This window comes from Podarcis pityusensis (genome assembly GCF_964106645.2).
Source record: "Podarcis pityusensis genome assembly, chromosome: 6".
NCBI lineage: Eukaryota > Metazoa > Chordata > Lepidosauria > Squamata > Lacertidae > Podarcis > Podarcis pityusensis.
Window position 1 is genome coordinate 30855483 of NC_138030.1, and position 25222 is coordinate 30880704.

Genomic DNA, 25222 nt, shown 5'->3' on the forward strand with positions numbered 1-25222 from the left:
GGCTAAGCATGCACGGGACTGCTTTTTCTCTGTTTTTATGTTGTATATATTTGGGTTTGATCACATGGAAATGTGACAGAAGTATTGGCACCTATTGTATTTCATGGCAGGTCGGTCCTAATGTTTACAAAACTTTCCCCACCCCACCCCCTTTCGGCTACTGCTGATTACGTTTCTGTTGTCTTTGGCGGAGTGGCTTTGACCACCTGAAAGCTTTCGCCGCACCAAATGTGCGAAGACTGCGAAGGTACCACAGGCCACCTCGAAGATGCGCCCGCGCTTTTCCCTCACCAGGGACGATCCCCCTCGGTCGCTCCGCTTGCCTTCGCCACACACGCTCTCGCGGCGCCGCCTACCGCAGGCCACACCCTCCTCTCCTCGCCGCAGACGGCCCGGAGGCGGTGCAGGCGGGCGGCCATTTTGTGGCGCTGCTCGGTCGCTGGCGCTGGGGCTCAGCGCGGGGAGCGGGGCCTGAGTGGCGAGTTAGTTTCCTTTCTAACCCACTTTTTTCCCGTACAGGCCCCTCGGTAAGAACTTAGCACTTCCCTGGCGGCGCCTCCGGCTCGCCGGGGAATAATAATAGGTGGGGAAAGCCGGGCTTGTCCGGCTCGGCTGCGAGGGGGAGCGTGTTCCCCTCCCACCTCAGCTTGCACAAAGGGCGGGAGGGCGGGAACGAGGCCTGAAGGGAGCGGGGGGTGAGGGCCGCGCTCCGGAGCCTCGTTGGCTCCTCAAGGCCTTGGCCTGTAACTCTCGCGTGGGGTCTGTAGGTTGGTCAGGCATTTAGCCTCGCTAAGGCATTTTGGGCCTGGTGCGCAGGGTTGCTTGGCTGCGCCTGGGCGACGGTGCTGGTTCGGGGTAGTGGAAGAGCCGCCTATGCGCCCCGTGGGTTTGTGACCCCCGTTTCTTTTGGGGGTAGGTGAGTATCGGCGGCTCCCTTCATAAGTGGCCTGACTAAGCCGGGCTTCCCTGGGAGCATCCCCGGGGCCGGGTCTTAGGGCGGTGCAGGCGCTCCCATTGTAGGGGATGACGGGGGCGAATGGAAGCGAACTCGGTAGTGTAAAACAAAATGGCCTGAGCTGCGGGGATTTTTTCCCCCTTATTTTTTTTGCATCGACCAAAAGCTGCCGCAGTACGCCGGATTCTCTGGCGTCCAAGTCAAATAAAGACTCGTCCTTGTGCAGATTCGAAGTGGTACTGGACTCAGTGTGAACAACGCCGTGATGAATTTTCGATAGCTTTCGATTGAGATCTAGCGTCCTGTTTTCACGGTTTTGTTTTGGTGGGGTGGTCTCCAGGTACACACACCACTGGTTGTTATTTTGGTTAACTGCGCTCTGTGAAATTTCTGGGCCCTTCGTGGTTAACAAAAATTTAAATTCGCGGCATGAAATGATACCTTACATGTGAAACCCGGTGTCGCTGTTTTAAGTTGGCTAAAAAGGTTTTAAGAAACATTTGGTTCTGGAGGATGACTTCAGAGTTTATGGTTGTTCTTTAGGACTCCTGGGGTGGATCTGTTTCATATCTTCACTGACATGGGCGTGCTCATCAGGTTATATAACAAATTCATATGTTATAGAGCGATAAGGATATCATTTGTATACAAAATTAATTTATCGTTCCGAAATTTGACTTCATGAAAGAGAGCTTCATTGTTTGCTGTATTTTCCTAGTTTCTTTATTTCCTCTGAGGGACATAAATGGAAGGCTATTTGCTTTTTAAACAATAGGGCTGCTGTAAGTAGGTAAAGTAATTGATGATTATTAGCCAAAGATAAAGGAAGGTGATAGGAATTAAATTTGCCAATTGACAATAGAACAGCTAAACTTACATATAGGTACAAACTATTAAGATGCTATAAAAAGGCTTTTCATTTTTAAAAAAGTATTTGTTCTTATGTATTTTGATTATTAGGAAATACTGGCTTTAGTTTTGTGTTGACTTTGAGTCTTCAGTTGTGAATCCCTTTATTCCAGCACACTTTCCCTTCCCCTTCCCCAGCTACTGATAAGCATAGTAATCATACATTTTTAATACTGTTTGTTTGAAACAAAGCTCCAAGAAAATGCTTGGTGTTGGAAAGTTACTTTGTACTTAGGAATGTTCTGCTTACCTCATGAGTAAAAAAGAAGCTTATCATAGGTTCTATAGGATTTTGGTGTATATTTCGGAACTCAGGGGCAACATACAAAGAGTATTCATTGGGCATGAAGGAGTCATTAAGACCAGGGATAAATTAATATGACAGAATATCTCAGCATATCTGGTAGTATGCTTTTTTTGAAAAGGTTTTTGATTTCTGAACATGCTTGCTTGGAATTATGCATGTGGCATAAACCACAGAAAATAGTTATGGGAAAAACTGAGCATGATGGCAGAGCCTTTTGTTGAATAGAAATATGCACTGGGAACTGGTTGGAGAAAAATATGTTAGCATTTATATTTTGCAGTGAAATGACCATGTGGAACATTATTAAGCTATTTAGAAATGAAAAATGGCGATCTCTCGAATTGTACAAAAAATTGTCACCAGGATAATTGAAAGATTTCAGATGCTGAAGTTTGGCTTGTGCTGAATAATTCTCACATGAATTAACATATGTCCTAATCTTGAATTGTAAATAGTTTATAAGGTCAGGTAGTGAATGAGTTCTTGGGTTTTGCTGTTCAGACAGGTGTTTTACTTCAGATTTTATGCGGGAATTCACACTGTTTAAGTTTTGTGGTGCTGATATTGATTTGTTCCTTGAAAGTCTTTGTTTCGATTAATTGTTATTTCCTGTGGTCAGCAAATATACGGTTTTCTTTAAATAAGGCATAATTACAGATATCACCTGTTCATAGAACTGCCTGTCAAGCCATTCATGAGATGTGTGGAATTCAGTATTCGTTTTTGTTTCCTTTCTTTAAATGGAAAATATTTTCAGGATCTGCAGATCAGGATTTCCAGATTACATTAGGGTTGTGTGTGTTTAAGTACTAGTGTATATAAACTTGCTGAACGTTGGACACAATGATTGTGAAATACTGTTTGGTCCTGTGCTTTGAGAAGAAGATTGTCCTGTTTGCAATTTATGTTGGATTGTATTTTGATTCTGCAGCTTTAAAATAAGCAAGGTTAAAGAAATAGGAGGAAGCGTATTGTAAGGTATTTGCAGTCTGATTTGGCTTCAGCAAATGTGAAATGACTTTGAAAGGATGTTGTGTTTTGGTTTATTTAAAGTACTTCTTAATTGGGTGAGAAGTTGTAGCATTAGAAAACTATTCTAGTTTTCTTGATCAGGAAAAATAAACTAGCCCTCTTTATGAAATGAGACAAATCAGCTATCCGAAGAGAGAATGCAAAGTTAATTTCTTTAATGAATGTGTTCTGGCTTTTTGTTTGTATTCATTCTCATGTTGAATATTTTTTGTTTTAAAATAAAAGTAATTGTTGCTATCAAAATGTGTGAAGCTGTGGAAAAGACCAAGGAATGTATATTTCATGCACTCTCAAACTTGTGGTTCCCATGTATTCGAGTGCCTTATGATGGACATTGTCCCAGACTGTCATAATACACAGCACATTGTGGACTGCTAACTTTTAGTTATGTGTTGCTTGCATTGATTTTTGCCTCCATTTATTCTTTATTTCAGTCTAAAAGTTGGTTTTAATTGGTTGCCCACAGGATTGCCTTGGCTTCTACTACTTGTTAAGGAAAAAAAACACACCTCTCTTGGCAGGTAAGATACTGAAGATGTCTTTATGCTTACTGAACACGCTTGGATAATTCAAAGTACTCAGGAAGATAGAGCCAGTACATGAGTTACTTTAAAAAGTTTAAATCACCAAAAATATATGGAGGTCCCCCCCCCCCCTTGTTGGCCTCAAGTTGTGATTTTTTTGGTAAAACTTTCTGTGGGTAGAATTCTTTAAGATTGAGGTCTTTTTAGGGTTATGTGGTTTTTAAAACACCATTAACTCTTCTGTATAGCAAGTTTTGGTTAGTTATCCAAATTGTCTAGTCGTGTAGGTTTAAAAACAAACATAACCCAGGTGAGTTCTACTCTCCTAGCTGAAGCTTGGCAGCTAAGTCTTTAATTTGCATTTGGTGTTTGAATACATTTTTATTATAATTGTAGCTCTTTGGTGTTTAGTCTGAAATAATTAATACATTTTGTGATGCACATCAGTGTTAGCTATATATTTGCAAAGTCAGATTTTTATATATCCGTGCCCCCCAAAATACATTCTTTACATATACCATGATGGTTATATCTACAGCCTGTTGTTTTCTGGAGAACTGTACTATTTTGCTGCTCAGTCTTCTATGTAACATTTATGAACTGTTGTTAAATGGCTGTGCAAACATTTGTGTCTTGTATTTTTTAATAAGTATCTCCAGATGAATGAATTATTTAAAATGGAAGGCCATGTTAGGCAGCTTTATGACATTATGGAAGAAATGCATTCTTTGAGATAATGGCCCAAAGATTAATAATTTAGTTTCAAATATTTTTATCCTTCTCTCCATCTAAAATATAATCAAAGCAGCTATTAAATCTAAAACATCAGTAACTACAGTTTGGTATAAAATAAACAGCCCAGCATAGCTTTTTGGTAAGTATAAAAGACAAAAGCTTTGTGAACTACCCACATGAAAACAAATAAAGATGGAGCCAAGTAGACATCTCTCAAAATGACGTTCCAAAATATTTGCACATTGTCAGAAAAGGCCCTGTTCCTATGGTCTACCAGTGACATTTCTGGTGATGAAGTATGGAACAAGACTTTGGTGTCTCAATATTTCAGCAGGTTCCTAAGACAGACTTAATAGTTTTGATTAATAGAATGTATATATCTGGACTGGTTTATCTCAAAACTCCTTATGCTTGCAGAGAAAGATTTGGCTGTAAACAATACTATTGCTTACTTGTGATGATTGAAAGCATGTCCCTGTTTTTGTGTAAGATCAGAATTTTGGTGCACATAGTGCAAGTGAAATACTTATGTAGGTCAGATTAGGAGGCTTCTACTTTTTTCAGACCAAGGACCAGTCTAAAGTGCAGACATGTGTTTGGGCATTTATACTTAATTTTCATCATACAGGCTTTGTCCTATTTGCGCAGGGTTGCATTCCTGGTGCCTGCACACATCGGAGCGTACATAAGCCTACTCTTTTACGCCCCCAACTTGCATTCAGACCACTTCCACAGACCACATTTGTTTGGCAGTAGTTCTGCTGTTGCAGTCTGCTTTAGATCCTGGAGCACCAGTTGAATAACTGTGGTAATAAGGTATGCAACAAGGTATCTTCAGACAATACACCTTGATTTATGGACTTAATCCGGAAGTCCGTTCTTAAACCAAAGTGTTCTTAAACCAAGGCGTGCTTTCCCATAGCAGCGGGGGCCTCAATTTACAAATGGAACACACTCAACAGGAAGCAGTTCACAAACCAAAACACCTACTTCTGGGTATGCAGCATTCTTAATCCAAGTTGTTCATAAACTAAGCTGTTCTTAAACCAAGGTACCACTGTATATTTGTGGTGGGTCTTGAACATGCAAAATTGAATGTTCTTCAAAAACCAGTTGAAGATATTAATAGAACTTGAGCCTCTGTGCAAAGATTCCAGTCATAGACACCCTCAATATTATATAACATGGTTTACAGCTTATTCGATCTTTTAACAAAAATGTTTTAGCCTTTTTATGATGTGCTGAGGTCTGTATTCTACTGTATTCACTCTTTTGATTTTGCTGCTTAGGTTATGATTATAACACTTCTGCAGAATAAATGTTTTGTAGATGTTGCTGTCCAAATAATAATAATAATAATAATAATAATAGTTTATACCCCGCCCATCTGGCTGGGTTTCCCCAGCCATTCTGGGTGGCTTCCAACTGAATATTAAAAACAATACAGCATCTTCCGCTAATATGTTGTACTAGTTTTGAATGCTTGCTTTAACTTGTACTAAATTGTTTGCTTGCATTTGAATAATCTACATTTTCTTATGCTTTTAAATTAGGGATTAATAAACTTTTTAAAAGCCTTTTCCTATTTCTCATTTGCAAATCTATTGCATAGTAATTTGTATCTGTGACTGTCATAACATCTTAAAGGTGACACTGCAGATTTCAAACCTGTTTTATTTTAAACGAAAACTCTTTAATTAAGAGTACTTACTACAGTAAATATAAGCAACATTGTAAAACTGGACAAAATATATTACAACACAAAACCACTGTTATCAGCCTGAAGGGAAGGGTTTAAATAAAACAATAACTATTATAATTATAATTATTTCTACCAGGAACTAAATGAACTTCAGAAAGACTGTGACATCACATTTTCACCAAATATGATGTACAGTATCCAGTACATCAATAGCCCTTCCAGCACTTAGACATTAGGATGAATGTGAAGTACTCTCTGTATCTTCATGAGATTTAGCATTATTAGTGGATGACTTTGAACGTTGCCTCTTTGATCTAGCATAGATATATTGAAAAAAAGTTTAAATGAAATTTGCTTCCAGTATTCTGGTGGCATAAGCTGGTTTCCTGATTTGTTTAGTAATGGGAAAATGTGATTGTAAATCCCAGGCAACATGGGACCGTTGGAGCATTTATTTTTCATACTTCTGGCTACTGGCTACTTGGTTGTTTCAGCTAAAGTTCATTTTATAGTTCTCTCTGCAACCATAAGGAAAAAGGAAGGTTCTTCTGATGAGCTTAAACTAAATCAAAGCCAATTTATTGAAAATTTTATGATACTTCAAAAGCAATTATGTAAGCTTTTATCCCTTCATGTTAGCAAGCTGATGAATGGTTTTAAAAGCATTTTCTTTTAACAAAAAAAGGGTTGTTTTTTAAAAAAAGAAATCATGAACATTTTAAATACTATTTCCTTTATCACATTATTTTTCCTAGAGATGCCAGTCCTTTTTTTAATTTAGGAAGGCTTTTAACAGTACTATGTAGCTATTTCAGAGTGGCATTATCTGGAACAGCAACATAATCAAATGCAGGGTGCAGGAGAGGTGTATTACTGGTTCCTATCTGACTTCTAAAATACATCTTGCAGTGCCTGGTAATTCTAGAGTTTTCCATCCAAACACCAAACCAAGTATTGGCTTGCTTGTATAAAGGAATTAATGGCTTTGTGAAAGCTGCAGAGTAGGAGGAGATTCTTTAAAAAAAAAACAAAAGTGAGGAGCAAGGAATAGGCTGGAGAGATTTCATGTCTCTAGATACCAAGCAATGTGATGTATAGGAATTTTGAAGTAGTTATGCATTCCTGTGTGGGACTGAAGTATAAGATTGTGACATAAGATAAGTGTTTTAAAAATAAAAAGTTCGTTGGTGCACAGGAGCCTAAAATATTCCAGCCTTGCTCTAAATGAGCTTAATGCAAGAAGTTTGCTTTTGGATTGTCATATCTGAAGCTGGTGTTCTCCAGAAGGATTTGTCTTGGTTCCAGTTTTTGACTGTGTTCTTGTCAACAGCCTTTAACATTCCATATTGCAATTTACTGGAAAGCTTTGATGCAATTGTGCTTTAAAAGTACCTTGTAGAGAAAGCTGCATGAATAGAGATCACAAATTGTAAATTGATTTAAGATCTGCAGGAGCTTTTAAACATAAGTATCTAGGTTAAGCATATGGTGTCTTAAATAGTCTGACCTAGCCGTTGCCTTTTCTCATCTGCAGGTGTGTGTGTTTCAGCGCAGCATGGCTGTGGTCATCCGCTTACAAGGTCTCCCAATTGTGGCGGGGACTATGGACATTCGCCACTTCTTCTCTGGATTGACCATTCCTGATGGGGGCGTGCATATTGTAGGGGGTGAGCTGGGTGAGGCTTTCATCGTCTTTGCCACTGATGAAGATGCAAGGCTGGGTATGATGCGCACAGGTGGTACCATTAAAGGGTCCAAAGTAACACTGTTGCTGAGCAGTAAAACTGAAATGCAGAATATGATTGAACTCAGTCGCAGGCGCTTTGAAACAGCAAATCTAGATATGCCACCAGCAAATGCTAGCAGGTCTGGGCCTCCACCTAGTTCTGGAATAAGTAGCAGGGTGACTCTTCCTACGACAGTACCTAACTTTAACAGTCCCTCTCCTAGTGTAGTTACTGCAGCTACTTCAGTTCATGAAAGCAACAAAAACATACCAACATTCTCCACTGCCAGTATGGGAACTGCTCCTCCTAATATTGGTGCTACTTTTGGAAGTCCCACCTTTAGTTCCACCATACCTAGTACAGCATCCTCAATGAACACAGTACCACCTCCACCAATACCTCCAATTCCAGCTCTGCCATCATTGCCCCCAATGCCTTCCATTCCTCCCATCCCTGTCCCACCTCCAGTACCTACACTGCCTCCTGTTCCCCCAGTTCCCCCAATACCTCCTGTACCTCCTGTGCCACCTATGACCCCTCTGCCTCCTTTATCAGGAATGCCTCCAATGAACCCCCCACCTGTAGCACCTTTGCCTACAGGAATGAATGGATCTGGAACAGCCATGAATCTGAGCACTAACTTGAATCCAATGTTTATGAGTCCCATAAATCCTATTCAGATCAATTCTCAAAGTGGTGTGAAATCACTTCCTATCAATCCAGATGATCTGTATGTCAGTGTGCATGGAATGCCATTCTCGGCAACAGAATCTGACGTGAAAGACTTTTTTCATGGACTTCGTGTGGATGCAGTGCATATACTGAAAGATCATGTAGGACGAAATAATGGAAATGGATTAGTTAAGTTTTGTTCTCCTCAAGATACATTTGAAGCCTTGAAGCGAAACAGGATGCTGATGATTCAGCGCTATGTCGAAGTTGGTCCTGCAACAGAGAGACAGTGGGTGTCTGCAGGAGGCCATATAACATTCAAGCAAACCATGGGTCCTTCTGGACAAAATCATCCTTCTCCTCAGTCTCTCTCTATGTCTAAATCACCTAATGGTCAGAAAAGATCCAGATCCAGATCACCACATGACCAGGGCTTCTGTGTTTATTTAAAAGGACTTCCTTTTGAATCTGAGAACAAGCATGTAATAGATTTCTTTAAAAAGCTGGATATTGTGGAAGACAGTATTTACATAGCTTATGGACCCAATGGGAAAGCACTTGGTGAAGGTTTTGTTGAGTTCAGAAATGAAACTGACTACAAAGCAGCTTTATGTCATCATAAGCAGTACATTGGAAATCGTTTCATTCAAGTACATCCCATAACAAAAAAAGCTATGTTAGAAAAGATAGAAATGATTCGGAAAAGACTGCAGAACTTCAACTATGATCAGCGTGAGATCATTATGAATACTGAAGGGGAGACTGGCCCTTCTAAACTCTGTGCACATATATCCAATATCCCCTACAACATTACTAAAATGGAAATCCTTCAGTTTCTAGAGGGACTGGCAGTGGAAGAGAACTCTATACAAATTCTTGTTGATAGTAATGGGCAAGGTTTAGGACAAGCACTGGTCCAATTCAAAGCTGAAGAAGATGCTCGTAAATCAGAGCGCCTGCATCGAAAGAAACTAAATGGGAGAGATGTTGTGCTAAGAGTGATTTCCCTTGAAGAAATGAGAGAAATTGAGAGAAATCCTCCCTCCCAGGGGAAAAAAATGTTGAAAATGCCATTGCAAGGGAGTGCACTAATGCCAGGAGTGCAGAATGCTGGTGGGGATAAACATTCTTTCATAGGTAATAGCCCCAAAGATGCAAACAGTGGTCCTCCTTTTCATTTTCCCAGCAATTTCAGTGGGTCTAATGCATTTGGCCCCCCTCTTCCACCTCCAGGAATAGGAGGTGGCTTTGGTGATTCAAGGCCAGGGATGCCTTCTATTGGAAATAGTGGCCTGCCTGGTCTGCCTGGTTCAGGAATTGATGTTCCGGGTTTTGGAGGTGGGCCTAGCAATTTAACTGGGCCATCAGGTTTCACAGGAGGTCCTCAGAACTTTGGAAATGGGCCTGGTAATTTAACTGTTCCTCCTAACTTTGGTAGTGGACCTCCAGGTCTTGGTGGTGCGCTTGGACATTTAAGTGGACCTCCAGGGTTTGGACCTGGACCTGGAAACTTGCATATTGCTGGGCCACCTGGGTTTGGAGCTGGCTCTGGAAAGCCAGGGCCAACTGTCATTAAAGTTCAGAATATGCCCTTTACTGTATCAGTGGATGAAATTTTGGATTTCTTCTATGGTTACCAAGTAATCCCAGGTTCAGTGTGCTTAAAATACAATGAAAAGGGCATGCCAACAGGTGAAGCAATGGTTGCATTTGAATCTCGTGATGAAGCAATGGCAGCTGTTGTTGATCTGAATGACAGGCCAATAGGCTCAAGAAAAGTCAAACTTGTTCTAGGGTAGCTGGTAATATAAAATGTTTGTAGAATAGATATTAGTGCTGTGATTTATGCATTCAGACTGTTTTATAGTAGCTCCAGGTTAGAACCTATAAATTGTTTAAACTTTCCATTTGTTTTGATTTGACTGGTTTAATTGTTTACAGAGCAATCACTGCAAGAGGAAATGTGCAGTTGTTCTACCAGTACAGATACATAAAGAAGGATTCTCATCAGTAGAAAAAGTTTGCTAATGCTAAATTAACCATGCAATGTTTATCAAGGAGTCTAGATTGTGTTTTTGTTTTTGTTTTTTGAAATCTTGGATGAGGAAAACTGTCTTGGTGAAGTTAGTGATCTCTTAGTGGGTGCTGTTGCAAGCTATTGTAAAATAGGAAGTAGCTCTTTCTAGAGTTGGTTAAAAGCTGGCTGAATTTCTTTGTTTACACAGGTCAAAGTTTTTTTTGTTTTTTGGGGGTTATTTTGCTTAAAAGTCCCGAGTTTAACATTGCAACTGAATAAAGTCTAAGTATACACAGATTGTTTATGTACCTTATTTTTTCAAAGATTCTTGGTGTATGGACAGTGAAATTATGTACATTGAGAAACATATAGGCAGTTTTCCTATACATAAACAGAACAATCTGTAAAATTCCAGCTTTTGTGGAATAATTTTAGTTCATATTTCAACTGACTGTATAGAATAAGGCTTTTGCCACAAGTGCAGATACCTTCATTTATTACTCTGCATCTTTACTGTATGCTTAATATTGAATACATGGAGGTGCCATACCATGCCACAATTTGAAAGTATAACTGTTTGATTAGATGGATTTGTTAGGATTGTATGTTACAGTTGGGATAGGATCCTCATCACTTGGTTTTTGTACACTCTGTATGTTGTGTATATTTTTGAACCACACCCTTCTGAAATCTCTTGGTTTATTAAGTGAACATAAGGGACTGATGCAAAGTGTTAATGTTAGCAATCATTTGTGTTACTATGATTCCATGAAATCTTGTGAATTATTGCTATGATCACTTAATATATTAAAGCATTGAAATGTCTCCCGTCACAAATTGAGTTCTTAAAGTCTTTCCAATAGATTACATTGTTCAAATTCTGTGTAGAATTGTCACTTTCTTGGTAGAACTCTCTTATGAAAGAGGGAAGATGCAAATCAAAGACTGTCCATGATTAGATTCAACAAGTTGCCTGAAAAAACACTTGCAAATCATTGTATATTTAAAAAACATTTTAAGCTATTCTGATCCCAGTTAAAGGGAAACAGTGTCCATTTGAGTTGTGTATGATGGAACATCCGAAGTGCACAGCCTGGCATAATGTAGACATGCAAGCGGCAACCATTCTATTCTAGTCATCCAGTGTGTTAGGTGAATGAAAAAACATGCTGAATTGCTGCATCATGAGAGGATTTTGCAGTACAGTAATTCAAGGATTGTGTGAAAGTGTTGCAATGAAGTGGTGGCTGTATTACAAATTTTGTAATTCATGGATTTGAAACTGTTTTGACAGGAACAGAGATGGTGCATTCCTGAAAAATGACATGATTGTACTACACTGTTAAAATTACTAAGCCTCCTGTTAATAAAACTGTCTTTCTGAAGTTTCTTGCTATCTATTTTTAATTGTCTGGTGTGTTTCAACAGCAGACTTCTTTTATTGAACGGTCAATAAAAATATTACATTTTGAGGAAATGGCCTGAATAGGGAATGAGCATTTTCTACTTCTATTTTTAAAGTTTGTTCTCTAATTGCCAACTAGTTTGCAATCATACGGGTATGACTGCAGGAATACAAATCCTGAAAAGTAAAATCATGAGGTTGAACTGAAAGGTTCTGTTTCATGAATGAAATGACTTCTTTCAATCACTGATGACTATTTCCATGGATGGGCATCCCTTTAATGAGTGGAATGGAACCTTTGGATTTAGCCCAATGTTTTATTTCAAGAATTGGTTGAATTTTGAAAGTAGTATGTAGATGAATTGGTAACCATACTTAAATATTGAAAAATCCTAGCATTGCTTTTGTTGATGTTAACTTCAATTAAACTGGTGGTTTTTAGTCCTCTGTCACTTAATGGTTTTGAACGCTTCGTTTCACTTTGAAGTGGGATTGTTAGGATACTTCTGCAAATATTCTAGAAAATACAGCAGGGTACTAGGAAATTCTTGTAGACGTGTTTCTTCAGATTGTTATGCAGATGGTGTCTGAAATCCCATCTGATTCATATCCTGTATACTGATTAAAAATTTAAAAAATAGTGCACTAGTAAATCTTCTTTAAAATGAGAGGATATATTTGTCTGAAGTTTTTAAAATTGCAGCTGATCTTGCAAAAGCTATACTCAAAGCTTAATATTTATATTTGGTGTTTATATACTGTCCAATTAATCATGTCCTCTGGTCAGTGGCTATATTGACACTTTAACACCTCAGTATACACATCAGATACTGGAAAATTCATGTGATGTTATTGTAGGGGTTTTCTTAGTGGTGTACAAGCTGAAATTAATTTGGGAGCTTGTGTTAAAGTTTTGACGAGAAGACAATGTTTTCCTGGAAAATTCTGCAAGGTGGATTGGATCCTAGAAACCACTTACAGAATGTGCTGTCTCACCCACTCCAGGATTAGAGGATCTTTATGTATATGGAGGAGGGAGTTACAAGACACCATAGGACCCACCTTGCATTAACAGACATTTATTCTTCCCATACTAGAGTCCCTTTTTATTCCAACTCAATGAGTAGAACAAACAGCTAAATTTTGCTTATTTTATCTAAGAAAACTTTTACAGTGCAATCTTATGCCTATTTACTCAGAAGTCAGTCCCATTGAGTTCAATGGGACTTATTCTTAGGTAATTATGTATAAGATTATATTTGCAGTATGATTTCCAGTGTACAACAGATTGTCACCCTCATTGGAGTAGCTAAATAATATTTGTTTAGAGATGAAAGGCCAGAGAAATACAAGCAATATGTCTTTCAGATTCCAGTTAGATTTGTCTTTAATATTGGAGGTCCCAGTGGCATCTGTTAAATGAAACACCAGTTTCACCTAGTGTGCCTGCTGCAGTGCCTCTTGGGCATAATTCGCCTTTCTACAGTTATCTTTGCTGTTGACATCCATACTGCATAGTGTTGTATGTAGGATGTCCAAACTTCACTTGAAATAGCTGCTTGGAACTTATCCTGCCAGTATATATTATGTTTTAATTTTAATTCAGTTGGTTGGATCCTGAGAGAAAATGAGTGGAACTCTGCTCGCACAATGGGGTTTTCTTGGCTCATCTTCCACACATCAATCCTCTGTTTCCCCTGAAAAGCTGTTCCTGAAGGTCAAGGGTCCTTTTGAACACTGTTTGATGGGGCATGTGACTACAGAAGAAAATGGGTACAGATTGAGAGGCTGCCTTGTACAAATGGAAGTGCCTTTCTGCTTTTAGGAAATATCTTTGGATCCAAGCCATTGAGTACAAGTAAAGTACTAGTCTTGATTGAAAGTTCAGAATTGGGGCTTCTGAAGGGCGTCTGATTCTGTGCGAATATCTAAATTCCTTGAGATCTTTAGAGACCCTACTGTGGGTGCCCCTGCTTTTGGAGATTCAGTGGATGACTAATGGGGATAGGGTGCTGTGAGTGGTGATGTCCAATTGATGGAATAAATTGATAGAACCACTTAGCTAGCCCCTAACTTTGCTAGCCTTTAGCTCACATTGGGGAGCATTAGATGGATTTAATTATATTTTTTGCTCTGCTAACGTTATTTAAGGAGCAATATTGTAGAAGGCATAGTGAGTCTTGTTTCTCAACATGTAGCTGATGTTCTCTAAGAGTATGAAATTAATATACATCTATATGAACCAATGGCTTCAAGTTACAAGAAAGGAGATTCCAACTAAACATCAGGAAAAACCACACAGTAAGAGCTGTTCGACGGTGGAACGGTCTCCCTCGGGAGGTTGTGGACCCTCCTTCCTTGGAGGTTTTTAAGCAAAGGTTGAGTGGCCATCTGCTATGGATGCTTTAACTGAGATTCCTGCATTGCAGGAGGTTGGACTAGATGACCCTTGGGGTACCTTCCAACTACAATTCTATGATTCTATAACCCAGTTTTCTAGATTTTGATTAGAATTTTATAAACTGCCTTTCTGCTTTAGAGTGTTTGAAGCAGCGTTCAGGAAAAACACCTAATAGTACACTGCCAGAGTATACGGCACTTTATTAAATCAATACCACACAGTTATTCACCATGAGGAGCCTACTTACTAAATTCTAACTACGAGAAAGAAGAAAAACGTATAGAAGAGAGATAAAGGTGGAAGGAATATTTTTTTGTGTTCAGCTGCACACATTTAGGCATTTTGTCTTTGGGTGAGAAGCCTTTATGGAAGATAGACGTTTTGAGATGTGATGCAATATTGATTTATAAAGAGGAGCAAACAGTAGAGCCATTTAAGTGAGCTAGTGGCTTTTGAGAAGCAGAGGACACCAAACATGATGGTGCCCATTGTTATGACACTTTACTGTTAAACAACTATTTATAATGACTTAAAATAATTTCTGTTAGAAGACGTTGTTGTGTTAAAACCAAGCACTCCCAATTTTTTAAAAAATATATCAGGTATTGTGTTAGAAAATAAAGCTACCACTTGGTGATTCAGTTAAGGAAACCTATGCACATAAGCAGGTTTCTGTGTATTTTTTATTTAACCAGATTTCTGTTTTATTTAACAATTTATATCATGTTTAATTGTAAGCACCTCTAAGAAGTTTACATAAAATATATAATATTACAACAAAGAATAAATACTGCCTCAACGAAGAAGTTTTTAGCAGGCACCAAAAATAGTACAGCAAAGGGACCTGTATAATGCCGAAAGGAATTGCGTTCCAGAGAAGGTGTGGCATTAACAGCATTGTAGGCAGTATTGAGTTCAGTACACTAAATAGGGGTCAGCAGCTGGAAGTGCTTGTGCCAAATTCATTCAGCCAGCAACACAGAGGCAGAAGAGATGTTGAGGCTGCAGTATCTGTGGCATCAGCTTGCTGGCAGGCCACTTTTTAGGGACTGCATGTGGGATTTTGGCAAATAAGCATCCACTCATTAAAGTGAGAGGAAAACACTGCTGACTTGCAGCATACAGAAATTTGTTTTTGATCTGTTGTTGGTCTGCCAATGCATAAGACATTAGTCCTTACACTGCATAAGTGATTGATTGTAAAGAGCATATGGAAGGGACACTGCCAGATTTCTGAAATTGTGATAATTTCTCGTATTGAAAAATGCTTTATTTTGGTGTTTCTATTCTACATAGCATTATTACTTGTGCGAGGAACTTGGCTTTGTGTTTGTATTTTTTTAAAAGCAAAATTCTGCATTAAAAGAAGAAAATTCCTGCAGCCTGTCTAAATTACACAGCTTAATTTTGCTTGCTTCTGCTTCTCTTTATTTATCGCCCATGCACTTAATCTCTGTCCATGATACCTAGAGACCTGGACTTTATATTCAAAGTCTTCATGTAAATCGTGGTTTTATGTATTTATGCAGACTTGTATACAGGCAGCTTTATTTTTTTATTTGTTGTGTGTGTGGCCAAGGACATGTGTCTCTCCCAGTATATCTTCACAGCTGCCTTTATGAAGAATAGTGACTGTCCAAGGATTTACACAGTGATCTTCATGGCTTAGTGGGGGTTTGAATGTGGGTCTCTCATAGGTCCAACAAAATTCTGTTGTAGCTTAGGTGTGTGTGCACAACTGTCCCCTGTTGTTAACTATTATTTTTGGTTCAAGACTTAAGTTCTAATTGGTGGCAATAAAGTTTATTGCAAAATGTGCCTGAGCATATGAAAAGTGATAGGTTGCAGGTACTCAAGCTACAATTGCGGCAATTTTCGGGCAGCCTTTCTTTTGATTTCAGGTCCTTTCTGTGGATTTTGAGATTTTTAGGTTAGCTAGCTTTGGCCTTTGCAGTACAGTGTTTGGTGAAATAGTTACTTGCAACAAGTTTAGAAAATTGTTGTTTTTCCTTTCTTCTGACTTGTACTTCTTTTACTCAGAACAAGTTTAAATGTATTCAGCACTTAGATGGTTTAGCTCACAAGTTTATTAATACATGGGCCTTCCACCAAAAACTGAATGTGTCATATGTGAGAGACAGATACTTTTGTGCTAAAATTGGTTACGATGGTGCAGCAGAACATTAGTTTGCAGGTTCAATATGAGTGTGCTCTACCTTTTAAACCAGGATTTGCTGAATGATCCTTTCTCTTAAACTTGTTTAGGTGTAGTTAACAGATATTTCTCAAATACATATAGATTAATTCCAGAGTAGTTGTTCCCAAACTTTTTCCCCCTATGGGCCACTTGAAAATTGGTTGGCAGACCACTTAGTTATTTTTCTTCCTGTTGTAGCAATTGTCATGCACTTGCAGATGCTGTGTGATTTTTACTTGTATTTAATTGTATTACAACTTGTATTCCAGAGAATAAAATTGTAATACTATATGAGAAATGAAAAGATAAAGTTCAAATGAATATTTATTGTGGACATGCTATGGATCACCTGGGTGAAGCTTGCACACCACAGTTCAGAAACCCTTGCTATAGAACCTTGTTAAAGTTTTCAGAACAGTGAAACTTTGCATACAAGTAATGCGATGCTTAATTTAAGGTGCATGCATGGCCCTTGGGAGAACTATCCTTTTTTGGTTGGATTATTCAGACATTTTTTTCTTGCATTCTTTACTGTTAAACTGTAGGTCTAGTGTTGTGTATTGGATCTGGTTATTACTATGGACAACATAATTAGAATCTAAACTTTGACTATAGAATACTAGAAAATATGCTGTATAGATTGAAAACTTCAGTGTTGTCAGTCATCCTTTGTCTGTTGGCTCTATCACTGGAAAATGGTGGTATTTTGACACTGGCCTATCAAGAATACGGTTGTGATGCTAAAGAATCCAGAGAATAACATCACATTTAATATACATCACGTTAAGGTAGGTAAAATGTCTAGCTACATGGTTGATTGGCAGTCGGTGCATTTAATTTGCTTGGATTAGCTCTCAGGGTTCTAGCAAAGTGTTTTGTTCATATCTATGACTCATGTGGCCCTCATGGTAGTATTCCTAAACCACCTCAAAGGTCTATAAGCTATAAGACAGTTGGCTCTGCTTACCCACTCAGTGATGATGACCAAAAATATTTCTCACTCCATCACAAGACAGTACAAGTGTCAAATCTCCTAAAGAACAGATACTATGATAGATTTGAACTTTGCGGATTTAATACTAGTGCAGAAAAAATTGTGGTCATTGTGTGGATGAGCAGTACCAGCTACCTTAAGGTCATTGTAAAGACTACATCCCTTGAAAAAATAGATTTTGAAATGCACCAGGAACAAAGAATAGTCTGCCCCTCCCATCATTATTGTGCATTTCTTTTCTTCAACATTCCTTATATTTGTTGGATACCTCTTGTAAACCTAAATACTATCTTCATCTAAGAGGTTTATTTATTTATTTTTATGTCATTTATCTTTCACTTAATATTTAGAATGTCTTAAGTGGTGTACTTTTTTAAAAAAGGATAAGGATGATTAAAATTCATAATAGCAGTAAGAAACTACTTGAAAACCACTGCTTTGAGAGTTTCCCCCCTGGCATACAGGTATACATTTTATGAAATAAGAATAATAAATAAATAAAGTGCCTGCTGAAACAGGAAAGTCTGTCAAGAACCTGAAATTCAGTAGGGAAGAGTTCTGCATAATCTCAAATTTGGTAGAAATTCAAATTAGACAAAACCAGAGAACACATTTCCATGTAATAAGGAATGTGCAGTCAACACTGGAAAAATTATTCACTCAAAGTTAACCACCTAAAATTTGGTGCTGCTAAGAATTGAGGATTCTTTTGTTTCATTTCTGTGCAGGGCTGGCTGTTAGGAATTCTTCTTTCGAATGAAGGCTCAGAGCAGCTTAAGTAGCAGCCTTCTGCCTACCCACCCAGTAACTGGATTCACTCTTGCTTAGCTTCACTGGTGCACTCTGTGATCTCCAGTTGAAGGGTGGTATACAAATTCAATAAATAAAAATTATAAATTATAGATTTTCCTGATAGAGCTACTCCAAAGGGAAATGCTAACAATAACTATATGCAAATTATGCACTTGCTTAGTAGGGAGAGTTTTTTATTTAACCAATGCATGATTTTTCTAATGGAACTGAGAGGTGGCCATTGAATTTCCTCACATGTATGCAGAAGCATTTCATGCTGCCTACAGAAGCTGCTTTGTATCCAAGCTTATGATGTTTCCAGGCATTCAATACAGTAACTTCTAAAAGGTGAAGATTAGACATTGATTGCCAGTCGATGACAGGTGAGTTACAAGACTCAGGTTTTGTTAAAATGGTATCTTAAAGACAACCATGAACCATTACCAGTGTTGTCTTTGTAACAAATTTACCATGTAGTACTTGCAGTATAGATCTGGTGCTGGAAAGAAACAAGTGGCTAAAGAATGAACTAAGCATACACAATGAGAAATAGTGGGAAATACACTAAACAATAATACATCCTGGCGTTTGGTCGGTTTTCAGCTAGAGGAGGCTTGCAAAATCCCCCAACTTTCAAACAGTAAATAACAAATAAGGTTCTAAGTTGAGCGGCTGTTTTCTCTATAGTTAGGGAAGAGGATATGCTGATCATCATCACAAATGGGAACTGAAGGTTTCACTGAGATAATGAAACTGCATCTATAATGGCTTATTGCAGGGATTCCCAAATTCACCTGGGGACTGAGCTTCATTCAGGTGGTCCACAGTGTGTTTGTGGATTTGTGGTTGAATGTGGGGGTCTGCACATCCATTTCATTAAATAGTCATACTGATCTTTAATTGTATTTTAATTGCTTCTTTTATTTATTACATTCTATGGAAATCAAATTGTAATACAATATGTAAAATCAAAGATGCAATTAAAATACAATTAAAATCATGCAGCATATATCATAATGCAATACAATTACCACAACCAACAGAAAAGTTGGTAAGTGGTCCTCCAAGACCTTCAGCAATTTCCAAATGGCCCATGTGGGGGAAAGCATGGGAACCACTGGCTTATTGGTTTCTGTGGGATTACAGGACAGAAACTAGCTAGTTTGCATTCTCTGCTGGTAGCCTTTCAGAGAATACAGAGCAGGTGACAGATGACTTGGCAGCTGTTTCACTTGCCTGGTTGCAAATGTGTGTTCCACTCTATATGCCCCATCATACACACATTTTTAGGTTTGTGCGTAAACTGTTTTAAATGTACATTAAGGTGGTTTGGCTTGTGGCAATATCCTTATTGAAATCATATATTACTTGGAAGTAAAATGCTACAAGTATTGTCAGTAATGTGTTGCAAGGAAGGATACAGTAAACTTAAAAAAGTAGTATTGCAATATCAAGGTAGGTTGGGATGGAGGAAAAGTAGAAATGACATCCAAACTGAACGTTTTTGCATAAACATATTTGCTATGTGTAGCTGTATGTTTGGGTATGTATAACATACTCAGAGAAGACTGGTTTATGTTGGTATTTGCTTCTTTCACCTACAGCCATAGCGTCTCCTACAAAGGAGTCCTTGGCATTTAAGCTTGGTGTTTTTATTCAGCGTAGTAGTATTTTAATTGTCAGATTGCACTCTGTGCTGCATTATCCATAGTTACTCTGGTGATTGATTTTTATGTATTCTTCTAAATATATGACCTCCTCAGAACACCTTAGCAGGAGTTGATGAAAAATTAATTCAGCCTTCTACTCTATAACTCTACAAGGGGATCCATTTCTACCACTAGTTGCACAGCTTTGAATCTGGAGCAAGAATAACTAATGCTGTATGTTCTAATTCGAAATCCTTACTGCTAAATAGCAGCAGAAAAATGTAAATGCAGCAGTGATAGGCACAGGGATTACTCCTTTAAGCGTAGTAGAAAACTTGTTCTCATGGAGGAGACTGACTAACCAGATGTCACTGGATTTGCACAGGCATAAGCTTAGCCTATATTCGTGGTTGTTAGATGTGTATAGAGTTTGGATAAATATGCCCATTTAGTAGAACTATAAAGCAAGAGTATCCTGCTTATGGAAATTATTTGTAGTCTTAACTATTGCTGCCAATGTTGCAAAGCTGATTCTGCAATTGGGCTGTCCCTCAATGTGTTCACACTACAGTTTTTGATTAAACGTCTGCTACCGTGCCTAAATTCATGAAGAGTCATGGGTATGCTGGGATTTGAAACTGCTCAAACAATAGGCATTTAGAGGATTAATTGTAAAATAAAACCTTCTGAGTCCAAGTCAAGAAGGAGATTAAAACAGATTTCAGATTCTTTTCTGAAGGCACAGCTGGGGTTTGTATATGCAGCACAAAGCAGTTTGTTATTTTTTTCAAATAGTCACACTGTTTTGCCTGTCGGGCACTTTGGAATCAATAATAATGCAGGAGAACATTGCCCATTGTCCATCGTTCATAACTGCAATGAGAGATGGAGCATCATTTCCTATTGTATCCCCAGCTGTAGTGAGGGAAATGGCCAGATGAGCAATATGCATGGCCAGATGCATTGACTGTGCAGCTAATAAGCATCTCTGTAAACTGAACTTTGAAGTAATAAACATTCAGCTTCCTCTTCAATGTAACCTCTGACAAATTTCCCATATGGAAGGCTAGTTGCATGCTTCTAAACAAAAGTGATCTATATGTTTTACCTGGTCTGTGAAAGAGTGGTCTGTATCTGGAAAGCAGAGAAGCCTGTCATTGAGGTGAAATCTCCCATCACGGTTCCACTGCTTCAGCTTCTTGAATAATACAGGGTATTGTACTTCTAAAGCAAATACACTCAAACATACATACCCTATGAAGTGCCATTTTTGGATGAAACACTGAAGTCGCTGTGCGAGAATGAGAATAACAGAAAATGAGAGGAGGAAACGGATTTCAGTTCAGCCGTCGTATTAAGTGTTGAATGAGATTAGCAGCATGGATGTGTGTTCTCATCGACACTGCGATGCAGACACCAATGAGCATCCTGAAATCAGAAACATGAAATGTGGATAGCAATGTCTTGCTTCCATCTGAATGAGCATTTGCATCAGGTTGCACACACAGCCTGCTGCGATGGGACAGAAGTTCCAAAATTTGTATCTACAATATATTGCAAACATGAAATGCTAATAATATTACACTATATAGGCAGGTTGAAGGAGCCCAGTAATAACAGCAGTATTAAAAGTGAAAAAGGCACCCCCCCACACACACTAGAAAAGTAGGAATGAAAAAAAAGACCTTGTCAAGTGAATTCAAAGACATTATTAAGTAGATAGCTTAAACAGACATGTTTAAGACATGTTTAAAATAGAAAGACCACTCACAAGTGAAAATGTAATTCATCAGAGACTCAATACATTTCTACTTAACTAAAGAACTATTTTGCAGATGAGAGACTCTTAACTTAAGTTACATTCATGCCAAAGCTATGAAGGCAATGAAAACATTGCTGAACTAGGTTGTATACTAGCCACAAATCTCTTCCCACCCCTTCTAGTTAGCAAATATAATAGTTACCTACCAATATTGTGGCTTGTAAGACCAGCTTTTTAGAAAGTCTGAATAGTTTAGCATTGTGCTAAACTGGTTTTTGAAAATGAAATTTGAGCAACATTTGTTTACATGTGCGGCAACAAATCGGAGAATCTAAAATGAGACAGCAACATTGAAAAACGCAAGTGAAATATGGAATTCAACTTAGTTTATTGTGTGATGATTATATCACTTAAGGAATAAACCCAGGCTAGGAAGTGTTAGAAAATAATAGCATTTCTTGATCTTAAGTAGTACATGAAGTTCTGGTCAGCTTAACTCAACTGTATGAAACTGCAAACTACAGATCAGGGAGTTACTGATCTGGAAAGCTTAGGCGGTAAGAGTTAAGAAAACTTAGTGGAAAACTTCTTTTAAAAACCCCTTTCATACAATCAAAGTTCCTTAGCATTCAACAAGCTCATGGCAAAGGAAGTAAGTGGTTCATGACACCATAAACTTGCCGTATTGGCAGTTGTGGGGGTGGGGGGAGCGTAGAAAGCCACTAAAGATGCTCATTCCACCCAGAGTAGACCTGTTGAAATAATAAACATGGCTAACATGCCCATTAATTTCAATGGGTCTACTCTCAGTAAAACTCAAGCCACAATCTATAACCTTAATGAGGTTTGAGAATTAGGAATGGATTAGTAGAGATTGTAGTATGCAGTGGCCTGGGTAATTGAAAACGATTCCTGCATTGTAGGGGTTGGACTAGATGATCCTCAGGTTCCCAACAGTATGATTCTATGATACATTGGAAGCAGTAAATGATGGTTCAACCAAGTAAGGTTTTTCATCTTGCAATACCATAATCTGCAGCAATGTACTTGCTGGTAAGTGCTCACATATAAAGGATTGCTCAGTTGGTTAGAGTGTGGTGCTAATAACACCAAGGTTGCAGGTTTGCATATTCCTGCATTACAGGGGACTTGGACTGGATGATCCTCGGGGCCATTTCCAACTCTACAATTCTATGATTCTGTGACTGGGGGGAGGGATTAGAATGGTGCAGTTGATTCTTTCTGCAGCGCTAAATGAAGTATGTATGTTGTGGGTAGTGTTTTGGGATAGGTCAGGGGGTGGGATGTGAGATGCTTCATTTAAGCATCTAAAGCTCACACAGCAAGTCTTTGAATTCTTAAGCTAATCAAAGTGTGGTAGATAACCTCAAATATAGGCATAGCATTATAGCGTCTGTGGGTAAAGAAAAGGATAGGGGTTTGGGTTATTCACCTAGTTACCTGCCTGCTCTGTTGCCCCATTTCTATAGAATCCACCTTCCTCATAGAAGGAAATCACCTGTTGAGTGCAGCAGACTAAATAACACAGCATTGTGTATTGATTCACTGAACAATGCTGCTATCCATATTCTGTGCATATTGTGACCCTGGGGATTTGTTTAGAGAGTGCAGTAGAAATCTAAATAAAACCATCAGTGTAGTGAAACAAGAAGTGAACTGCTGCTACATAAATTGATCTTTGAACATTTTCACTGCTGTGCTATTCTCTTGAGCAATTTCTTCCACCGCTTCAATTAAGTACTGTGGTGATCCAATGATGCTGAGATACATGTCACATTATTGCTTACTACTGCTTTCCTTTTTTCACATCTGGAAAATGGGTATAAGTATGAGAAATGCATCAAATACAAACCAAAATGCAGAAGGAACATTCTGAACAGTCTGGATTAAGCTGATGAACAAAAAGCAAGCAGTGCTTCTGACTGAGAAATGCAAAATAATGTCCATCTGTTGAGAATTATTGATAATTATTCCAACTACACAGTTTTCAATTTTAAGTAGACAGGAAAGCGATTTACTAGAATATCAGCAGGCCATTTCTGTGGTCAAAAGTTATTAGAAGCTAAAAAATAGTACAAGTATAAGATGTAACCAGTACAACACAGTCTCTGGCCAAATCATCTTAGCTTTGCCTTATCAAAAATATACGAAAATGAAAATAGAAACAATTTAAGATGAGCACCCAAATTCATGATTCTCTATTGATTCTAAAATATAATTAATTGACCAGACTGATGTGTCGGTAGTGTAGTAGGGAAGATTCGTATGCCCATTCTGAAAGAATGAACTTAACAAAGAGGCACAAAGAAATGGCTTTTGCTGTATAAATTACATTATAAAGTCTAGTGACACTATTATATTCAAAAGGTCTAGAAAATGGAAATAACATATAACATCTTATTGGCTCTTTGCCAAGAAGTACCTGAAACCTCATGCATATATGCAGTGCCTTTTTCTGGGGGTACGCAGGGGTATGTATACCCCTAAACATTTTGTGAATCTAACTTTGACCTCATTGGGGGGCAGTATTTCAATATGAGTAGGAAAATGAGAGTACCCCTAAACATTTTTTTATATATAGGAAAAAAAGCACTGCATATATGTGATCTGACTTAACATTACTAAATGGGAGTAAACAAAAGATATATTGCTCCATGATGGCACTTGTTTCAATTTCCTATCTTCTAGAAAAGAAACTAACCTGCTATTCAGTCAGTTAGGGTTATGATGCATAAAAATCCCTGTTCAAAGGTTTAGGTTAGAAACTCTGGCCCGGGTTTAGACCTTACCTAGTAAGCATTTGTGGAAACTAAATCTTGGCACTGTTCAGCTGTAGAAAGGAAATATGGTGAATTCATCGAGGAGTATCAGTCAGACAACTTCTTGGCATATGTGTCACATGCAGAGTTCAAAGAGTGTAACAAACTAGAGCATTTATCCTTTGATGCAGTCGAATGAGATGAGAGTAGCAAATAGTGTAGATTAGGCTATGTTATGTGATAGCTAGCTGTTGGTTTCTCTGCCACATTGCACCCTGCTTTCAGGTTTGCCACCCATTGTATATTTTACCTTGTAAATTAGTGTTCTTAGCTCCTTTCTCTTGTAAACTCTTAGCACCTGTCTGAAATGCAGATTAAGAAACTATTTGGGGTAGATTCATAGTTTAACAGCAGAGAGAAATATGATTATAAAAGGCATCTGTGTCTCATTATTGTACCATTTGACTAGTTAGAATGAGCATTTGAAAGAATTTGTTAGCTTGACCACTGTTGAATCCATGGGTGGCGTCACTCATTTTGGGTTTAGACCTTACCTTACACAGTAATTGTTTACATATTTCTCCTTATTAGACTTTTTCAGTAAAAAGATCAGTATTACTTGTCTGAATGCTTGTAAACTAATGAAATAATTCTTACTGCTT

The 25222-nt window shown here is 38.3% G+C and overlaps 2 protein-coding genes across 8 annotated transcripts in view; both read left to right on the forward strand.

Annotated features, from left to right (window-relative positions):
- The first annotated feature begins 399 nt into the window (after positions 1-399).
- CPNE1 (copine 1) overlaps positions 400-25222 on the forward strand; it is a 53181-nt gene continuing 28358 nt past the window's right edge. For 2 of the 7 annotated variants that reach the window (XM_081011903.1, XM_081011897.1), the window contains exon 1: positions 400-527. The gene's annotated coding sequence lies outside the window, so the exon portion shown is untranslated. Of the gene's footprint in view, positions 528-787; positions 917-3637; positions 3725-7698; positions 7841-25222 lie in introns of those variants that run through there. The other 5 variants (XM_081011899.1, XM_081011898.1, XM_081011901.1 and 2 more) reach the window with 5 other exon arrangements.
- Positions 7720-11965, forward strand: RBM12 (RNA binding motif protein 12; the record flags this gene model as incomplete). The annotated part of the gene is made up of 1 exon (XM_081011896.1): positions 7720-11965. The coding sequence occupies one exon, from the start codon at positions 7720-7722 to the stop codon at positions 10360-10362; it is 2643 nt and encodes an 880-aa protein (XP_080868022.1). The 3' UTR covers positions 10363-11965.